At 35.9% G+C, this 18,169-nt stretch overlaps 1 protein-coding gene across 2 annotated transcripts; it reads left to right on the plus strand.

Moving 5' to 3' along the window:
* Nucleotides 1–2,090: 2,090 nt before the first annotated feature.
* On the plus strand, nucleotides 2,091–4,470 carry GLY2 (Metallo-hydrolase/oxidoreductase superfamily protein). 2 transcript variants are annotated; one of them, XM_079027094.1, is made up of 8 exons: nucleotides 2,091–2,246; nucleotides 2,364–2,486; nucleotides 3,009–3,170; nucleotides 3,281–3,359; nucleotides 3,461–3,574; nucleotides 3,676–3,852; nucleotides 3,933–4,003; nucleotides 4,241–4,470. In XM_079027094.1, exons 1-8 carry the CDS (start codon nucleotides 2,095–2,097, stop codon nucleotides 4,260–4,262), a joined length of 900 nt encoding a protein of 299 aa, XP_078883220.1. In that variant the 5' UTR covers nucleotides 2,091–2,094; the 3' UTR covers nucleotides 4,263–4,470. The 2 variants fall into 2 exon arrangements, with proteins under 2 accessions (XP_078883220.1, XP_078883221.1); XM_079027095.1 differs by lacking the exon at nucleotides 4,241–4,470 and having other exon boundaries at nucleotides 3,933–4,180.
* The last annotated feature ends 13,699 nt before the right edge of the window (nucleotides 4,471–18,169 follow it).

Here is an 18,169-nt window from a genome sequence, read left to right on the forward strand (position 1 = left end):
TCCCATATCAGATACCCATTATCTTCAGATCCAATAACGTAGTCTTCAAAGTGGTGCGTCCACACTTCATAGTCTTGAGTGTAGAGAATTGGAATCTTGGTTGTTGATCCTATACTGTTAGAGATGTTAATAGGATTAGATTGAGAATCGTCCATGCTTGATCGTTTAACCTGTTAAAAGATCAGACTTTGTAATACATAATATTAGGGCAAGGTGAATAGTTAATGAGATACGTCAATTATGGAGTGACGGCTTAATAAATATCAATGAATGTGGAATAAACCCTAATCACTTCTTTCACAGAAGAGATGTGTATGAATTACACAGTCTCCCGCTCTGATACCAACTAATGAGTTGAATAACTCTTTGATCGTTTGGATCTATAAACAGGTTAATCACAGAAATGCAAACAAAAATATCAAACACAAGAGTGAATCAAAATATGTCGAATGATTTAATAGATTCAAGCCTCAGCAGAGCTCGACAAAGAACTTCCACTGTAGAGGCTACTAGGGTTACAAACGATAAAAGTAATTACTTAGAATGATCGACTCCAAAATCTTACGTACTAAGATGCATGCAAGCATCCATAAATACTAAACCCTAGAAAATAACTCACGGATGGACAGGCCCAATCCGGAAACAAAAAATGGACTAATGAATGAGCCCAAGACGCAACACATAACGGACCCTACACACATAATTCATCTCCATATCATTTGTAAAATCACTTAGAACTTGGATGAATCAAATTTCTTTCGAGAATAAGTGTATTCAACTGAGTACACTACAACAACTTTTAAAATCAACAAGAGAGTGATGTAGAAGGGGAAACAAACTATGACTAAGATCGTCATTTCTGAGAAATTGTGGCAAGATTGCTTCATGAAAGGGTTTAACTAATCATCTTCTCTGAGCATTTGAAGATATGGGTTTTTAATTTTTTCTCGACTTGTTGTGATTGTGTTTAGTCTAAACCATATTCCATTTGGGGGTTCCATAATTTCACTGCAATAAGACGGTTTGCATAGAAATTGAGGTTTGGATTAACTCAAGTGTATCGAGATTTTGAAGGATACATCATTGAAAATAGGGTTTAACAGTGATTCCATTATTGCTCCATGTTTTCATCCTTCTGTTTGCGATCCCACCACTGCTACATTTCGAAGCTTCCACCACCAATACATGTCTAGAGCTATCACCGGAGTTGGAGAACTCGTCAGTGGGTCTTGAATCCAGAGATGAAACCCTAGTAATAGTCGGAGAAGCACAACTCAGTGGCATGAAGAACGGAGAAGGGTAATTCGTCGATGGGTCTTTAATCGTCGGAGCTGGAGAAATCATATATAAGGTTTAGCAAAACTGGATTTTTTTGCTATGTGTGTGTTTAATTTTCTTTGTGTGGGTGTAGAGTTTTGTGAGTGTGTGTTCTTGAGGAGATGATTTTTAAAGGTACAGAGAGAATGCAAAGCTCTCTAATGAAAATACACTGAGAGAGTGAGAGAGAGAGATAGAGAGGGAGGGGGAGGGGGAGAAAGAGACGTAAGAGAGATAGAGTTTTACCCATTTTCTTAATATTATTATTATTATTGAAATGTTAATAAAATGTGGAAAAAAATGTAAAAGTAAATAAATAAGGGTATAATCGTCTTTTCAAGTTTTTTTGGACTAAAGATCCAGAAAAACCTTGATTTTGAACCTTCTGTGCAAGCTATAAATTTTTTGGACCCCATTCAAATATTTTTGCAAACCACAAGGACCAAATTTGCAGTTTTGTAAGAAAAAAAAACAATACAATAACTGTTTTATTGGAAGTATGTCTATTTTTGTCAATATCTCTTATAAAAACTCAACCACTTGAGAACTTGAATCGGTCCCTTATAATAACTGTGTAATCGTTTATTGCAAAATCAAATAGCTATTTATAAACAAAATAATAAAAAAAATCAAAATAACAACTATGTTATTGATTATTGAAAATATGGCTATTGTTTTCAAACATCTCCTGTAAGAAAACATAATGATTTAAATCGGTCTGTTATCGCCTTGCTGGGCTTATGTTAGAACAGCCCAATCAAAAGTGATATGAGGGCCATGGTCAACTCTCAAGACCCAAGCTTTAACGTGATCGAGCACCGGCCTAAAATTTTGATTCGCAGGATCATCCTACTGATCAGATCAATCGGTCACACCTTGAAGATGAGGGTGATTCACATCCCTTGTTTGGAAGACAACTATTCTTACCTGTATGAACCTCGATTCTGATCATTAAGTTCAGTTAGTTAATCGTTTTTTATTTAGGTTTTCCTATTGACTCTACAGTCTACCGTTAGTGCGCTTTAAAAGTGTTTGTATTTTTGCAGGGTGATTGATGAGAACACGAAACAAGGAGCTGCAGTGGATCCAGTTGAGCCTGAGAAGGTTATTGAAGTTGCTAAAGAAAATGGAGTTGAGCTTAAGCTTGTCCTAACCACTCATCACCACTGGTTAGTTCACCTTTCATCGAAAACTCTATTGATAATTAACGATTTTTAGCGGGAAGTATACCTTCTGCTAGTTATTTAGGTGAATTAGGTTATTATAGGTTGATTATGGGTGCTAATGAGATAATAATTAGGTTATTATGGTTTTTCGCCTATGGAGCTGCAGTGACTATATAGATAAGTTTGACCACTGACAAACCCTAACCCTACTAAATATACTTCATGTTCCATTGATGAAACAACTGCTTGGTATCAGCAAGCAAACATATTACCTTTGAGGCGAGGAGAGCACAGCTATGCTTTAGAAGAAATGTTGAAAATATCTTTCACCAAACAAAATCTAAAAAAAAAAAAAAAAAAAAAAAAAAAAAAAAAAAAAAAAAAAACATGACCTTTTAGCACGAATTTAATATTATACATGTTCAACGAACAAGAAAGAGGGATTATATTATACATTCGTCAAATGGACTTGAAAACAACCTTTCTAAACAACAAATATTGTTTCTTATGTTAAATTGGTGACAGGGATCATGCGGGTGGCAATGAGAAGATCAAAGAGTTGGTTCCAGGGATTAAAGTTTATGGAGGTTCTGTTGATAATGTAAAAGGGTGTACTAATAAGCTGGAAAATGGTGATAAGTTATCTCTTGGGGATTCTATCAATATACTCTCTCTCCACACACCTTGGTATCTTTCTTTCCCATAAACGAACATTTATTATATTAACTATTAGTTAAATTCCATTCTTCTAATTTGAAATAAATAAATATTTTTAATGTGGTTTGTTGGTTTGTCAGCCACACAAAGGGACACATAAGCTACTACGTAACTGGGAAAGAAGAAGAGGACCCTGCTGTGTTTACAGGGGACACACTGGTGGGTGTATCTTGTAATTTCTTGATGTAAATATTTTGGGCTAAATGCTACTTTCATTTTTTTTTTTTTTTGCTGATGATGTATTTTTTCTTTTTTGGTAGTTTGTTGCTGGTTGTGGCAAGTTTTTTGAGGGGACAGCAGAACAGATGCATGAGTCACTGTGTGTGACTTTGGCTTCTTTGCCAAAACCAACTAAAGTTTACTGTGGGCATGAGGTAAATCAATACATACAGTATATTGTTTTTGTATTTGTTAGTTTGTACTAAAATTAATTAACAGTAGATGTCATTTTTTATACATGTCATGTCAATGTCAGTATACGGTGAAGAATCTGCAGTTTGCTCAAACAGTTGAACCAGACAATGAGAAGATTTCAGAAAAGTTATCATGGGCTCAGAAGCAGAGGCAATCTGGGCTTCCAACTATTCCATCAACCATTGAACAGGAGTTAGAAACTAATCCTTTCATGAGATCTGATCTACCTCAAATTCAGGTACTCTTGCTGTTTTTGACTTTTTTTCCATATAGTTTGGCACAAGAAAGGTCTTATTTTGACTTCCAATTATGATGCAGGAGAAAGTTGGATGCAAGTCCCCTGTTGAAGCAATGCGCGAGATAAGGCAACGAAAGGATAACTGGAGAGGGTAATTACCTAAATACCCTCTGTCGCATCTTTTTTGTGTGTGTACATTACTTAAATAATGTACGTGTCATAAGAGTGAATGTGTTGTTGTTGTTGCTACTGAAACTTGGTTTGTGTTTGTCACATAACATAAATGTCCAATATGTCAAGAATGAAGAATCTTTCTGTTTTCAGCAAATCTTTGGATTTTTGTTTGCTACAATTTTGTCTAATCCCCCTGTGCTCAATAATCTAATAGGATTTGTGAACCCCGCCTTTAAGAGGATATCATCCTTCCCTTTTCGTGCTTTGGCCTTTGGTTGAACATGTACCAGAATATCTCATCTTACCTTGTTTGGAGAACACCAGTTTCATGTTTACAATCTATTGTTTTTCTTCAATTCACTCACACAGATTGAATATCGAATGAGTATGCCTAAAATAGGTATCCTCATTGCTTTAAAGTAGTAATATTACATTTTTAGATGATATTTTCGGCAATATGATTCGTAAGTGGAGCATTTCAATATCTTTGGGTAGCTGTTGTGCTACCTCAAATACAAGTTGAATAAACATTTACAATCAGTATTTAAATTGTAATCGTACTATTGACGTGCTGTAATAGATTGATTGTAAATGTGCTAATGTTATATTAAAGAGCTGTGTAATAAAACATTAAAGTTTCATACTTGATGTATATAATATCTATGTAAGATTTATTATCATGATATACATTATACAATATGATCATAACAGAAAGAAAACAAAGAAAAACAAACTAAAAGTGGGTATCTATTTAGAGGAATAAAAACAAAATAAGCATAATTGTTTTTTACTTTTGTATTGAAGAAAAAACAAAAAATATAAGATATCTTTCCCTAAAAATTAGGCCTTAAGGAAATGTGGACTACATTGTGTAAAAAAAAAAAATTTATAAAGTTTGAAACCACTAATTGTGGTTCCACCAAAGTAATTACTTAAATGCCCTCTATAATTCCCTATCATCTTTATTCGTGTGCGTGGTTGCGACTTTCTGTGTACATCATCCCTATTCAGTAATCATGTTCTTGATGCTAAAACTTAGTGTTACTTTGGTTCTTTGATTTCAAGGAATTTAAATAAGTTAGAATGCAAATTTCAATTTAAGCCCCGTGGAATTGAATTTAAATTGCATTAAATCACGTGGTTTAAATTGTCGATTTCCGGTAAAAACAAAGATTTTAGATTCTATTACTTATTTTTTTATTAAAAGCACAAAACTCTTCATGTATATTTTATTTATTTTAGTCATTATTCATAAAATCAAAAACAAATTATCATCAACTTTTATATCACCCACCAATCCATCCACAATAACGCATGTCCTAACGCTCGTGCTCACATCCACCCACACACATCTGCACGCACATATACATAGACACGCACACACATATGTTTTCCTTTTTATGAAACTCTTTAAATATGCACTTATCTCCTCACTAAGTGGCATAGACCTCGTCCTATGAGGCTTTAGCTATCTCGAAGCGTAAGCGATCACGCGACCCCTCTGTATCAACACAACCCCCAACTCCGTGATCAACGCATCACAATAAACCAAAAAATCCACAACACCCTCCGGTAGGGTCAAAATCAGTGTCTCACACAACCGCTGTTTCAAGGTCTTAAAAGTTGCATGCTGTTCAGGCCCCCAACGAAAAGTGATCGTCTTCTTTATCAACCGAGTCAAAGGAACAACTATCTTGGAGAAATATTGGATGAATCTCCAATAGTCACCTGCTAAACCAAAGAAACTCTGAATCTCAGACGGAGACCTCGGAACCTCCCACCGCATTACGGCATCGACCTTGGCCAGATCGACCAGAATACCATTATGGTTGACAAGGTGCCCCAGAAACTACACCTCGTGCAACCAGAACTCACACTTAGAGAACTTTGCGAAAAGACTCTTCCTCCTCAAAGTCTCCATCACCTCCATCAAGTGCTCCTCGTGATGCTCTTGGGTCCTGGAATAGACCAAGATATCATAAATGAATACAATCACAAATCAATCCAACATCGGCCTGCACACACAGTTCATGAGATCCATGAACGCGACTGGAGCATTGGTGAGCACAAAAGGCGTCACCACGAACTCGTAATGACCATAACGAGTCTAGGAAGTTGTCTTCCGCACATCCTCGTCTCTAACCCTCATTTGATGATAACCCGAACACAAATCAATCTTGGAAAACTAAGATTCACCATGAAGCTGGTCAAATAGATCATCAATCATCAGGAGTGGATAACTATTCTTCACCGTTACCTTGTTCATCTCCCGGTAGTCAGTGCACATACGATGAGACCCATCCTTCTTCTTCACGAATAAGATCGGTGCTCCCTATGGCGAATTGCTTGGTCAAATGAATCTCTTGTCTAACAGCTCCTGCAACTGTGTAGATAACTCCTGCATCTCGAGAGGAGCCAACCGATACGGTGTTTTGGTTATCGGAGCCGCACCAGGACCATATCAATCCTGAACTCAACCTGCCTCTCCGGAGGCACCCCTAGGAAAATCCTCTGGGAATACGTCCAAATACTCCTGCACAATTGATACATCATCCATAGTCGCATTACCATTATCCCGGGTATCCATAACATAGGCGACAAATCTAGAACAACCCTACTGAATATAGTGTTTGGCCCTCGCTGCTGAACACAAAATCGGCCCACACTAAGCTCTCTCTCCACGAACCATTAACTTTCCCCCACTTGGGGTTCAAATCCGAACTAATTGTTGCTCATAATTGATCACCGCCCTATTAGGGCTCAACCAAGCCATACCCACAATAACCTTGTTCCCACGCAAAGGAATGGGAACCAAATCAATCGGATACTGCTCGTTGAACATATAAAGAGTACATCCCCGGTGAACCCTCGCTGCCCGAATAGATCGATCATCTGCAATCTCGACATCTAAAGGACAATCCAGCTCCCCCGGAGCTCAGGCAAACCTCTTGCTAAGCGCAAGCAATACAAAGGATCGAGTATCCCCCAAATCAAACAATACCAAAGCAATAATATTGTTCACGAGGAACGATCCTAAAATAAAACATATGAAAATAAGCAAACAATTCAATATAAATAAAGAGATAAGGAGAAGATACATACCCGTCACCACATCAGGTGTCATGTGAGCCTCCTCGGCCATCAACTGGAAAGCCCTACTCTTTATCATAGGTGCATCCGCCTTGCCCTGGCGGCCGTCAGTGATCCGTAGAGTCGCATGAGAGGGTGATGGCACCGACCTTGCTGCATCCACACTCAACATTGGGCCTTCTTGTGGTCCCTTTAATTGCAATGGAAGCAAATCAGATCAAATCCTGAGGTGGTGGTGGTGGCGGTACAATCCCTACCACATGAACAAAGAGGAGGTCACTCTAAGCAAACTTTAAGGTCTGCTAAGGACTGTTGAGAGTAGTCTGAAAGGCAAATATATTGCATCTACTCCTACTACTATTGCCCCTGTCTTGGCTATTGGGAAAGGAAGGGTAAAGAAGAAGAAGGCTCCTTCTAAGATCCACAAGGGAAAATCTCACGATGGTACCTCTTCTAGTGGAATCAAAGTTGGTCCTGCTGCTCCCTCTTCCAACCCGAAGGAAGCAGAGTGCTACTACTGCCACAAGAAAGGGCATTGGAAACGAAGCTGCCTGAAGTACCTACAAGACATCAAGGATGGGAAGATAAAGCCCACCTTCGTAGATATTTATACTATTCAATCTAATAACTCATCACATGTTATGTCTTGGGTTCTCGATACAGATCGTGGTTTTCACATTTGTTCTGATTTGTAGGGTCTAAGAAGAAGTAGGGATGTGGATCATGGGAAGATAAACTTAATCATGGGGAATAAGAAAGTGTCGCCTGTCACCAAGATTAGAGTTTACTCTTTAGTGCTTAGTAGTGGGTTAGGTCTAGATTTAAATAATTGTTGCTATTCGTCAAAAATGACACGAAACATTATTTCTTTTTATGGTTTGTATAAACAAGGTTTTAGATTTTCGTTTAATAATGAAAATGGTTCTATTAATACTTTCTTTAATGATACTTTCTATTTTGAAGCATTGCCTTGTAATGGTATATATGAAATTGTGATGGTTGTAGACAACTTAGGAAATGATGTGTTGCATATCGATTCTTCTAATGGTTTGGATAAAGCATGCTTGTGGCATTGTCGTCTTGGACATGTCAACAAGAAGCGCATAGCCCAACTCCAAAAGGATGGAGTGTTGGAGTCATTCGACCTTAGGGACGATGACATGTGCGAGTCTTGTTTACTTGGACAGATGACAAAGTCACCCTTCACTGGTAATTGTTAAATGGGGTGAGGGTTTATTGGATCTCATACATACCTATGTATGTGGGCCCTTTAGATCCACCACAAGGGATGTGAACCGCTTCTATGTGACCTTCATCGATGATTATAACAGATATGAGTATATCTACTTAATTAAGCACAAGTCAGAAACCCTTGAAAGTTCAAAGAGTTTAAGCAAGAAGTGGAGAATCAGCTGGGCAGGAAAATTAAGATGTTATGATCCGATCGAGATGGTGAGTACATTAGTATTGAATTCCACGACTACCTCAAGTAATGTGGAATTGTTTCGCAATTGACGCCACCTAAGACACCACAGTTGAATGGTGTGACTGAGAGGCGCAATCGAACCTTGTTGGACGTGGTTCGTTCCATGATGAGTCGAGCTTCATTACCTATCTCATTTGGGGGTATGCCTTAAATATTGCCGCCCATATCTTTAATCTAGTCCCAACTAAGAAGGTTGCCGAAACACCTCACGAGATGTGGACAGGGAAAGCTCCCTCGTTAGCACATATCAAAGTTTGGGGTTGTGACACTTTCGTAATACGAGAGACTCACGACAAGATCGAACCTCGTAGTGAGCGGTGTATTTTCATCGGCTATCCGTAGAAGTCCTTTGGATATCTATTTTATAGACCGAGTGAAAATGTTGTCTTCATTGCGAGGAGAGGGGTTTTCCGAGAGCGAGAACTCATATGCCAAGAGGACAGTTGGAGGCGAATTGATCTTGAAGAGCTTCAAGAATCAAACGATGAAGGAACCTCGCACACTGGCACTCAACCCAAGGAGGAAACTCCTGTTGAACCGATTGACGAATCCTTACCTCTTAGATGTTCCAGTAGAGTTAGTGTTCCACCCGTATTATATGGTTTTCATATAACTGCTGAGGGTGATACGTTTATTAGTGATAGTACACAGATACATTTGGATGAACCTAACAAGTACAAGGAATCCATGGCAGGCCCGAAGTCTGCAAAATGGAAAGAGGCTATGGACAACGAGATTCAGTCCATGTATGACAATCAAGTTTGGAACTTGGTTGACAATGTGCCAGGTCGTAAGACGGTCGGGTGCAAATGGATCTTCAAGAAGAAGACCGGCATGGATGGGAAAGTGCACACGTATAAGGCGCGATTGGTTGTGAAAGGGCTTTACTCAAACTCCCGAAGTTGACTATGATGAGACCTTCTCACCAGCATGCTGTTGGGTTCTCTTCTATAAGGGTTATGCTAGCCATAGCTGCATTTCATGACTATGAAATATGGCAAATGGATGTGAAACCGCTTTCCTTAATGGGAAGTTGGTTGAAGATGTTTACATGAGTCAGCCAGAGGGTTTTGTCAATACAGAGCACCCTAATAGAGTGTGTAAGATTGAGAAATCCATTTATGGATTAAAACAAGCATCTCGCAGATGGAATCTTTGTTTCGATGATAAAGTCAAAGAGTTTGGCTTTTCGAGAAGCGATGATGAGAAAGGAACTGAGGGATCATGGCAGATCCAGACATATCGATAGGAAATATCATTTCATTAGACATCGGGTAGAAGAGGGACTCCTCGTAGTAAAGAGGGTATCATCAAAAGAGAACCCAACAGCATGCTAGGAGCATTTGCAGCACGCTAAGAGAACTGGGCTGAAGGATGATATTAGTTTTAGTGATTAGATAACCTTAGAAACTTGTAATTGACATTTTGATGATTAAATAAATAAAGTTGTTTTATTTATAAGTAATATTACTGTCTTGTGTAAATTTTTTACAATTGTTTCACTTTGCATGTTTTGACTTCCTAAATAATAGGATTATTTAAACTATCCACAGCCGATCATACATTGGAAGTAAGTATGAAAGAAGACTGTCATGAATTGGCTTGTTGATTGTCTAAGCGTTTAGACATAGCAAAAGTTTGTTGCAACGTTCATGAGTGATTATGAAATATGATTTGAGTATTGGATTAAACCCGCACTCACATAAATCACTTCATGGAATTTAATCACGAGTGATTGTGAGATGATAATATCATATAGTCTTTAAACCTAGATATATGAGCTGTTGTTTACGAGTCAGTTGTGCATTGATAATGCGTAAACGCATCAGTAACTTGATGTTATAAAATACATTGTTGTGTACGATTTGATGAGTAAATAGTACAAGCATATAAGTCGAAGTTTATCTGTTCCTTTTATCCTACGAGGCTAAAAGCGATATCTTGGGCCCTAGATGATTTTGTTTTGACTTACGTGCCGAGCCCGGTCAGGACTGAATTGATGTGTTCAATTAATTTCTATGTTAGACGAATCATAGATCGAGAAACAAACTGCTGGACAATAAGTATGACTATGTTACATGTATTTGTCCACACGATATCTTGAGAACGGAGGACTATACGATCCCTTATCTAAAGGACGTGTCAGAGTTCGACAGCGCCTTTTAAGAGCTACGATTGTCAATCGGATTTTGAAATCGTACTTGCATTTATAGTTATTAGACTTATCCAAGTGGTAGATTGTTGGATTAATGTCTAAGCCTATAACTATATTTGGTATGTACTTGACCCGGTTGTAGCATGGTCCTTTTGGGTTGCCTTCACCAGAGCAACTTGAATGGATGAATAATGGAGAAAGAGGTCATTATGGTTTATTAATATATTATATGAATAATATATTAAAGGAGAAATCATATTATTTAATTAACATTGGTCAAGAATTAATTTAAATTAATTTTGTGGAAAAAAAAAGGTTAATTGAATTAAGGGGATTAAACTTGTAATTATAAGATAATTGCATAATGGGCTGAGGAACCCTTTGGAAAGGGGTTGAACGAAATATTATGGGAGCCCATAAGGATTTTGTCAAGGGCTAAGTTCTGGAAGATTCTTGTGGGCTGCTTAGAGCCTAAGCAACCAAATGAGGTCTTTAACTGAATGATATCTTCATTTTATTTACTTCTTTTTATAGTTTATTTTAGCACATTTCATTCGCATTTTAGTTAATTTTCATGCATATTTTCCTTTTGGTTATTTTATGACCATTTCGGGTACTTTCTAGTTTCTTGAGCATTATTGCAGATTTTTTGGAGACTAGCGGAGCGGTATTTTTGGGAGGCGATTGGACTCGAAGGGCAATGGGGATTTCGAGCTTGGTGGCTATGGAGTTGATGCTTGGAGTGGGCTTGCTTATTAATTGAAAGCTTGAAAGAAATAAACTTTAGATTTGCAAGGTGCGAGTGAATATTCGAGTGTGCGGAGATTGATGATTGGTTGATTTCGGAAGCTATGGATCATTTGGATAAGGCATATTAGACTCAAATTGAGGAAGTCTTGAAGAAAATTGGGCTAGAGGCTGATTAGATTCGAACTGTGCCAATGGAATAGCTGTGGGGGCCCAATACTTGAAGAAGCCCAAATTCTATCACCCTCACGCGGCCCGCGTGGATTCCTGAAAGGGCACATTCGGGATTTTGTTGAGAGCTTTATACCGAGAAGGTTGGTGTGACTCTTTAGCCTTATCTTTGACATCCGATTTTGACTCATTCTCTCTGGAGTTTTGGAGCACTTTGAAGGCCAAGAACCCTCAAGAACTTCATCATTTCTCTTCTTGATTCTTGTTAAATGTTGGGTACAATCTTTATTAACTTTGTTTTCTTAAGTTTAGCCATGCTTGGCTAGACTAATTGTGGCTGACTTTGGTGACATCTTCTGACTAATTGTTGAATGTTGAAGACTCCATGAACTTGTGTTTGAATCTTTATGAAAATGTTTTATGTTTTAACATCTTATCATTACTAGTATGTTTTTATTCATGAGTTTAAATGTGTTTGTGGTGATTAGTTGGCTAATTTATTGATTAAGTAAAGGATCTTCAAATTAGCAAGCAACAAGTGATTTTTGTGTTAGTTTTACTTCACACAATTATAAAAACATTTTCTCCAACATGGTAGTGGAAGCTTTTGACTCCTCTTGGATTTGGTGACTTTTTAATTCTCAATGCTAGTTGAATTTCACTAATTACATGCTTAATGGAATTAGTGACTTTGACTAAGGAAATTGTTATGAGCTTCTCTAACCATCTCAACAACTAAGAAAATCTAGGTAATCTCAAGCTCCTTGGATTACTATAACCAAATTAAGGATTTAAAACAAGTAGTGCAACATTGGATTCTAATGATATGTTCATTAAAAAGTCAAAGTGAGGAAACCTCAAGCCAACCATCTTTCTCTTATTGATTTTACATCAAAACTCTTGTTTTTGTCGAAATTGTTTATTAAAATCTCAATTTAATTCTAGTTTGTTTCAAGTATTTCACAACACCAAACCCCCTATTTTTATTTTTATTGTTTCTTTTTCTTTACAAGTATTTTTACAAGAGATTTTTCATAGAGTTATAAAATTGAACCAATCTCCGTGGATTCAACCCCTTTACCACTATACATTATTTTAGTGTGAAAGATTTAGGGTTATTACTTTTGTTGACCTCGACAACCACCACTGAAACCCTAATTCTTCAGCTATATAAGGACCCTTTTGGCATCAAAACCGGCCACTTGAACCGTAAGGATTATAGACCGGGTTTTGAACCTTCCTCCCCTTTCTCCAAGATCATCCAATTGCTTTGGTATTTATGATCCATTGAGGCATCACATTTGAGGTGCTATCATCAAGCTACAATCCAATGTAACATTCTTACTAGTTTATTTATGTAGATTTCGATTTTGATATGCTAGATCTAGGGTTTAAGAGCTTTGGATGATTATTGCATGTACAAATAGAAAAACCTAGATCCAAAGCTTTAGGGTTTGCATACACACCATAGGATTGATGTTTTACTCATAATCCAACAGCAACGACTTACATAGGGATTAACAATGTTATTTTGGATTTACGAAATTATACTCTTCACCGGTTTTATAAAATATAAAACTAAGCATCACTCTCGTACTTTACTACTGCCACTCCAATCTTAGGGTTTTAAGACTGCATTTTTTTTTATAAAACAGGAAATATGAGATTTTCCGGGAACTCACACTCTTTTTAATTACGAACAAAAGACAACAAAGAACACACATGCAATTATTCACAGTTTTAGAACAAGGCTACAAACCTATTTTTACAGGAAATATCGGATTTTCTAGAGTTTTACAAATTATTACAAATCAAAGTTGTTACAAAGCTTTTATACAAATATGTTTATGAACTCACCAACTTCTTAGTTGATGCTTTTCAAAACGACTTGTATTCTCAGGGACTCAGTTAGCAGGTACCCCGGGTTATGGATTTTGGATAGTTACTACATTTTTGGAACATCTTATTTACTGTCACTTTTGTGTAAAGTTGTGAACAAATACAATTCTCTAAACAATGTATGTTGGTATCATTAATGTATGATGTTGATTGCTATGTTTTCAATTATATTCAATTGTGATGATACAATACAATGATGTCATCCGCCCCCAGACGTTTCTGTCGTCCTGGTTCGGGGGTGTGACAAGCGCCATATACTAAAGAACTAGAACCCACAATAACAATGAATTAAGACCAACATCACTAGCAACCCAAAATTACGAAGAAGACAGAAAATTCAGAAAACCTCCAAACTTTTAAAGAAAGGAACCATCACAATAACAAAGCAAAAACTCCACCAGGACCAACGAATTGTGAAAAGAACTTAGATGAAGTTCTAACAATAGCATAAAAACCATACCAAAAAGCATACCAGGTCTATAAATGAGACCAAACCCACCAAAATCTTTCACTAACTTTACTAATACATACCCAAAGCAGCAACATACCACAGCACCCCGAGCCTACTTGATAAAAGAAAATAGGAAATTCGAAGGCTCATGAGCAACAATGAGAATCAAAATAGCAGATAGCTTCTTGCAATGTATTCAAGTTGTAGAAATTATAGCAGATATCAAAAGCTACTCAACCCAACCCCAAATCTCAAGGGAAAACATTCCACCCATAGCGGAAATCTTGTTAGATCAAACATGTGACAAACAAAGAGAGAATACATAAACCAAATTGAACCCCTCCCATTATACATACACCATAAGAAAAGAACACGAACGAAAGCTTTTAACTCGCATCCCACCTAAATTACACCAACTAAAGACCCATTCCTAAATTTTTAAAACTAAGGGGCATTCCAAAAATAGGTGATCAAGATCTTCTTCATTTTCAAAATAAATAGGATAGATTGTGCAACTAACCATGGCTCCATGTTGAGCTAAATTTATGATCAATGAGAGTCTATTTTGAGAAAGTCTCCATAAAAAATAGTAATGGATAACCGATTATTCCAGTAATAAATAACTGATTCTTAATGACACTGATCAGACCACCTAAGTAGTTGAAAGGGAGTGATCCGACCTCATTAAATTTTGATATTTTGTTTTATATTTTCCACCTCTTTTTCAATGCTTCAAACAAACGTTAGATGCAACATCAATATATACCTAATAGAATTATATAATTGTAAATAATAATATGTGTAAAATTTACAACAAAAAATAAAATAAATAATATTTCAAATGTGATAATTGATAAAAAAAAATTTATTCTTATTTGATGCTTATTGTTAGTTTGGTTATCATGATATAATTAATACATAACATTATGCTTTGAATGTAAAATAAACATTTTATTTATATAAAAATATGGTTTTTAAATGAAAAAAATTAGTTATACAGTTTAAAATGTAATAGAAAATATTTATACGATTTCAAATGGAAAATTATCAACATTGAACAAAATTGAAAAACAATGATATTCATTTTGGAACAAAAAAATAAATAAATAAAGTGTCAAAATTGAAAAAATAAAATAAACTTAGTGTCAAATTTGAAAAAAATGATAACTTAGTTTCTTTTTTGGGAAAAAAAATTAATTTTGACACGTCAACATGTCATATTAGCATGTCACGTCATCAAAAGTTGGTACGTTATCATGCAACATCAACATGTAATCGGGTTGACAGATCAAATGGTCACAATTGTAACAAACTGGAAAATAAAATATCAAATTAAAAAAAAAAAACAAAAACAAAAAATAATGTCAAATTAAAATTGTGATATAAACTTAGTATTTTTGTAATATTTACATATAATAAAATTACATCAATAATTTATAACTTTTGTAGTTTTAAAAACTATAATTGTTAATATTTCTAAACCTTATTCGACAAAAAGAACAATAAAACAAAGTATCATACGAGGGATGAAGAAAAATAGTACTGTTGCACGATTAAATTTTAGTGGACTAAAAATTAAAACCTCCTAAAAGCGAAGTATTAAAACGATGTGAGAACACAAATTAAAAACAAAAATTAAATATTAACAATGAGCCTGTGCATAAAATGAAAATTAAACGGTTAAATGTTGTAATCTTGTTGATCGAATGTCTAGCGGTGTATTCTCTTGGAGATAGAAACAGGAGCCTTCCAAACCAAATGAATTACATAGTTACTTCAAATGTATAAATATATTGGAGAACTGGGTAGTTTTGACAATTCATCATTTGGATTTCGATTTGAAATGACTGAAAGCGGAGAATACAAAGTTAATCTCATGAGAAAGATGATAGATTCTAAACTGATTTCCTACAAGAGACATAAAATCTGCTGGTCAAAATTGATCCCCTTAAAAGTTAGATATTTTGTTTGGAGGGCATCGATGGGTAGAATTCTTGTGGCCGAATCATTAGCAATTAGGGGAATACAACACTCTCATCAGATATGTTCATTATGCAATAATGATTCAGAATCGGTTGATCATTTTCTTGTCAATTGTGAATTTGCAAAAGAAGTACAAGTTTGGATCTTTAAATGGTGTGGATTGTACAACAGGAGATTCTCAAACGTCTTAGAACTTATTGATTTCACTGCCTCCTAGAGTAATTGTCCTAAAAAGAAATCGATCGGGAGCACGGTGATTTTTTGCCTTCTATGAAACATCTGGTTGGTCAGAAATGATAAAGTCTTTAGGAATACTATTGCATCTCCAACAAAAGTAGCCGATAATATCATCTCTATGTCATATATATGGTGCAAGCACAAGAGTCCTCATGGTTGCGGTAGTTGGACTGAATGGAGTTGTTCGCCGTTTGCCTATCTAAGCCTTATCACATTGTAATTGTTTTTTTTTTTTATGTTTCTCGTTTTTGTACTGTTTTATTTGGTCGCGATTTAGTTTCTTGCTAATCGTTGATCATTTTTAATGATATTTGTCGTTTCAAAAAAAAAACCGCATTCTAAATATAAATGAGGGAATAATAGTCAATTAGGTTTTAAAATAATTGGATTATTAAAAAGAGGAAATGACAAATATATCCAAATTCATTAATTATTTCACTTTTTAGCCAAAAACTAAGATTTTGCCCAACTTAATCAATAAAAACCGTAGGTATTAGGAAAACCTAGGGTCATCGCAAGGTTGACTATGGTTTTGGCTCTTTGTATAAATTTTTTATTTTATTTATTTATTTATTTTTTATTTTCCATTATAAAATCATAGGTATTTTAAAACATATGGTTTTCCAGAGCGTAATTTTCGAAAAACTTATTGTTTTGTACCAAAAACCTACGGTTTTAAGTTTATTTTATTTATTTACTTTTGTTGTTTGACTACTATTTGGTTCCAAAAACCTACGGGTTGCTATTTTTTGGGGGTTTTTTTAGAACAAAAATCAATCCAGTGTTCTTATATTTCATAGCGTAACAGAAGTAAATAAATAAACAAAGTAAATGATTACAAATGCATTAAGTGTTTATGAAACCTATCAGTTAGTTTATTTTATTTTTTCGTTTTTTTTTTCCGACAAAAATCAGACCGGAGGTCGATTTTGTAAGCATTAAAAACAACCTCATCCTTTAAAAAAAATAATAATAAACGTTACAATCGCAGAAAATGCGGCGACCGTTTCGTTTCCAAATCACCAACCAAATTAGCGGTTCTAACTTCTAAAATAGTAAAATTTATTTTTATCGCTTGTGGGCTGGGCCTACAAGTGGGGTTAGAGGCGTTGGAAGTATAAATAAAGGGATGTAGCCAGTCCAAAAAAAACTTTCTAAAACCTAATAAAATAATCCCTTGTTATTGTTTGCAGCGCCGTTGCTTAGGTTTCCGGTTATTCACCTTCCTTTCGCTTCTTCATCTCGAAAAATGGCCAAAAAGTCGTCAGAAGAGATTGGTTTCGTATCATACGCTCAGCTGGTAGGAGAACCAATTACCCAAGGATGGGTTTTCTCCACCGGGGCTTCAGTGCATGTATGCAACTCTAGAGACAAGTTCGTTGACTATCGTCCGGTCACCGGAAAGCATGTGTCACAGTTAGATAATAGCAAAGTTAATGTATCTGGAATTGGATCGGTGACACTGAGGTTCACCTCCGGCCAAACGGTAACCCTCAAGGACGTTGTTCACATTCCTTCGTTTATCAACTGCTTCGTATCGGTTGGACGATTCGTTGAGGAAGGATTTGCAGTTAGCTTTGATTCGGGAAAAGCCATGATATACAAGAATAAGAAGTTTGTGGGAAACGGTTGTATGCGACCAGGAGGTTTTCTTTTAAACGTTGATAACGATGATCACCCTGCTGTAGCCGCTACTAGCACTTAGGTAGCCATTTTTTACTTTCTATTTTAGTAATTGATGTAGTTTCTGCACTTATGTAGTCAGTAGTTCCAGTTTAAATGGTATAAGCAGTTTCATTTTAGTAATTGGTGTAATATCTGATGATATTAAGAAGTTTTAATTACTGTTGTAATTCTGATGATATCAATGAAGTGAGCTCTTTTGAGTAGTTAATATGTGATTAATTTTAACAAATTAGGTTAC

Source organism: Lactuca serriola, chromosome 2 (assembly GCF_051521515.1).
Source record: "Lactuca serriola cultivar US96UC23 chromosome 2, Lser_US96UC23_V15, whole genome shotgun sequence".
NCBI lineage: Eukaryota > Viridiplantae > Streptophyta > Magnoliopsida > Asterales > Asteraceae > Lactuca > Lactuca serriola.